Source organism: Corvus brachyrhynchos, unplaced genomic scaffold, assembly GCF_000691975.1.
Source record: "Corvus brachyrhynchos isolate BGI_N302 unplaced genomic scaffold, ASM69197v1 C11808469, whole genome shotgun sequence".
In the NCBI taxonomy this organism is placed as follows: Eukaryota; Metazoa; Chordata; class Aves; order Passeriformes; family Corvidae; genus Corvus; species Corvus brachyrhynchos.
In genome coordinates this window covers 1-1,097 of record NW_008245607.1, presented here as the reverse complement: position 1 = coordinate 1,097, position 1,097 = coordinate 1, and the positions used below count along the sequence as shown (strand labels likewise).

Here is a 1,097-nt window from a genome sequence, read left to right as displayed (position 1 = left end):
CGCGGCCAAAAGCTACTTGATTGCTGCCATTGTCCCACCAGTTGGAGAAAGGCTCACCATCCACCACATTACGGAAGATAACCATGTTCCTGGAAACACAAGGAATGCCTGGCACTGCACCTGCAACAGCTCTAAAGCCACATGGAGCAGGAAGCAAAAGCAACTGCTTTCACTTCTTGTTTCTCCCCAGTGCCCTACTTTATCTGACGCCAGCGATGTTCACAAACCCAGTCGTTGCCACAGGTTGTGTCCGCGTTGATTGTAACGGGCTTTATGGAGCCATCCGAGTTACTTGGGGGTCCAACCCAGTCATTGATGTCCTGTCATTAAGAAGATATGTTTATAACTTCTGACTGAAAATGCAGAGAGACCATCTGGAGAGCAAAGCTAGAGGGAGCATCAAAGTTTCACCAGCCAGATCCAACGTGGGACAGGGAAATCCCTTAACAAACTGAGATGCACTGGACTATTTCTCTGGCCCTGGTCTGACCCTTCATCTCCATGGATGAATCTGCAGCATTACAAGCTCACCTTTCCATTTTCAAAATATCTTGGCCAGCGAAAACTTGACATCACACGTGTGAACCCATACGGATGAGCAAGCATGAAACCAACTGCCATTTTATAGAGCCTGTTTGTTGGACAAACAAGGAATGAGACGTGGAAGGAGGAACCTGCCAGAGAACAGACAGACAAACCAGCAAAAGCAGGAAGTATCACCCAGACAAGGCAATCCCTTACCTGGCATCCCAGAAGGTCAGAACAGAAGCTCCGCCGGCCCCATGCCCTCTCTGGTTGTCGTGATTATCCACAAAGACCAGGGCTTTGTCGGAAGGCACAAAGCCCCAGCCTTCTCCCCAGTTCCTAGACAAAAACACAGACTTGAAGCTACCCTGTCAATTGTTGTAGCCAGTGAATCCTGCATAAGTTGCAGCATCTTCATCCTTACTTTAAGTAGGCCATCTTTTCTCCGTCCCACTTGCGGATCACTGTCCCCAGTTTGGCACTGTATTTGAATTCTGTCACTCGGCCATTTCCAAAGTACTCGCTGCCTTTGATGGGCTCTCCACCCAAGTCAATTACCTGGTACAAGAAAG

The 1,097-nt window shown here is 48.7% G+C and overlaps 1 protein-coding gene across 1 annotated transcript; it reads right to left on the bottom strand.

Annotated features, from left to right (window-relative positions):
• Window positions 1-6: 6 nt before the first annotated feature.
• LOC103623064 (pancreatic alpha-amylase) lies at window positions 7-1,091 on the bottom strand (the record flags this gene model as incomplete). The annotated part of the gene is made up of 5 exons (XM_008642101.1): window positions 7-89; window positions 199-320; window positions 532-631; window positions 742-864; window positions 950-1,091. Coding segments are annotated over 5 exons (570 nt in total), but the record flags the coding sequence as incomplete, so codon positions are not given.
• Window positions 1,092-1,097: the final 6 nt, after the last annotated feature.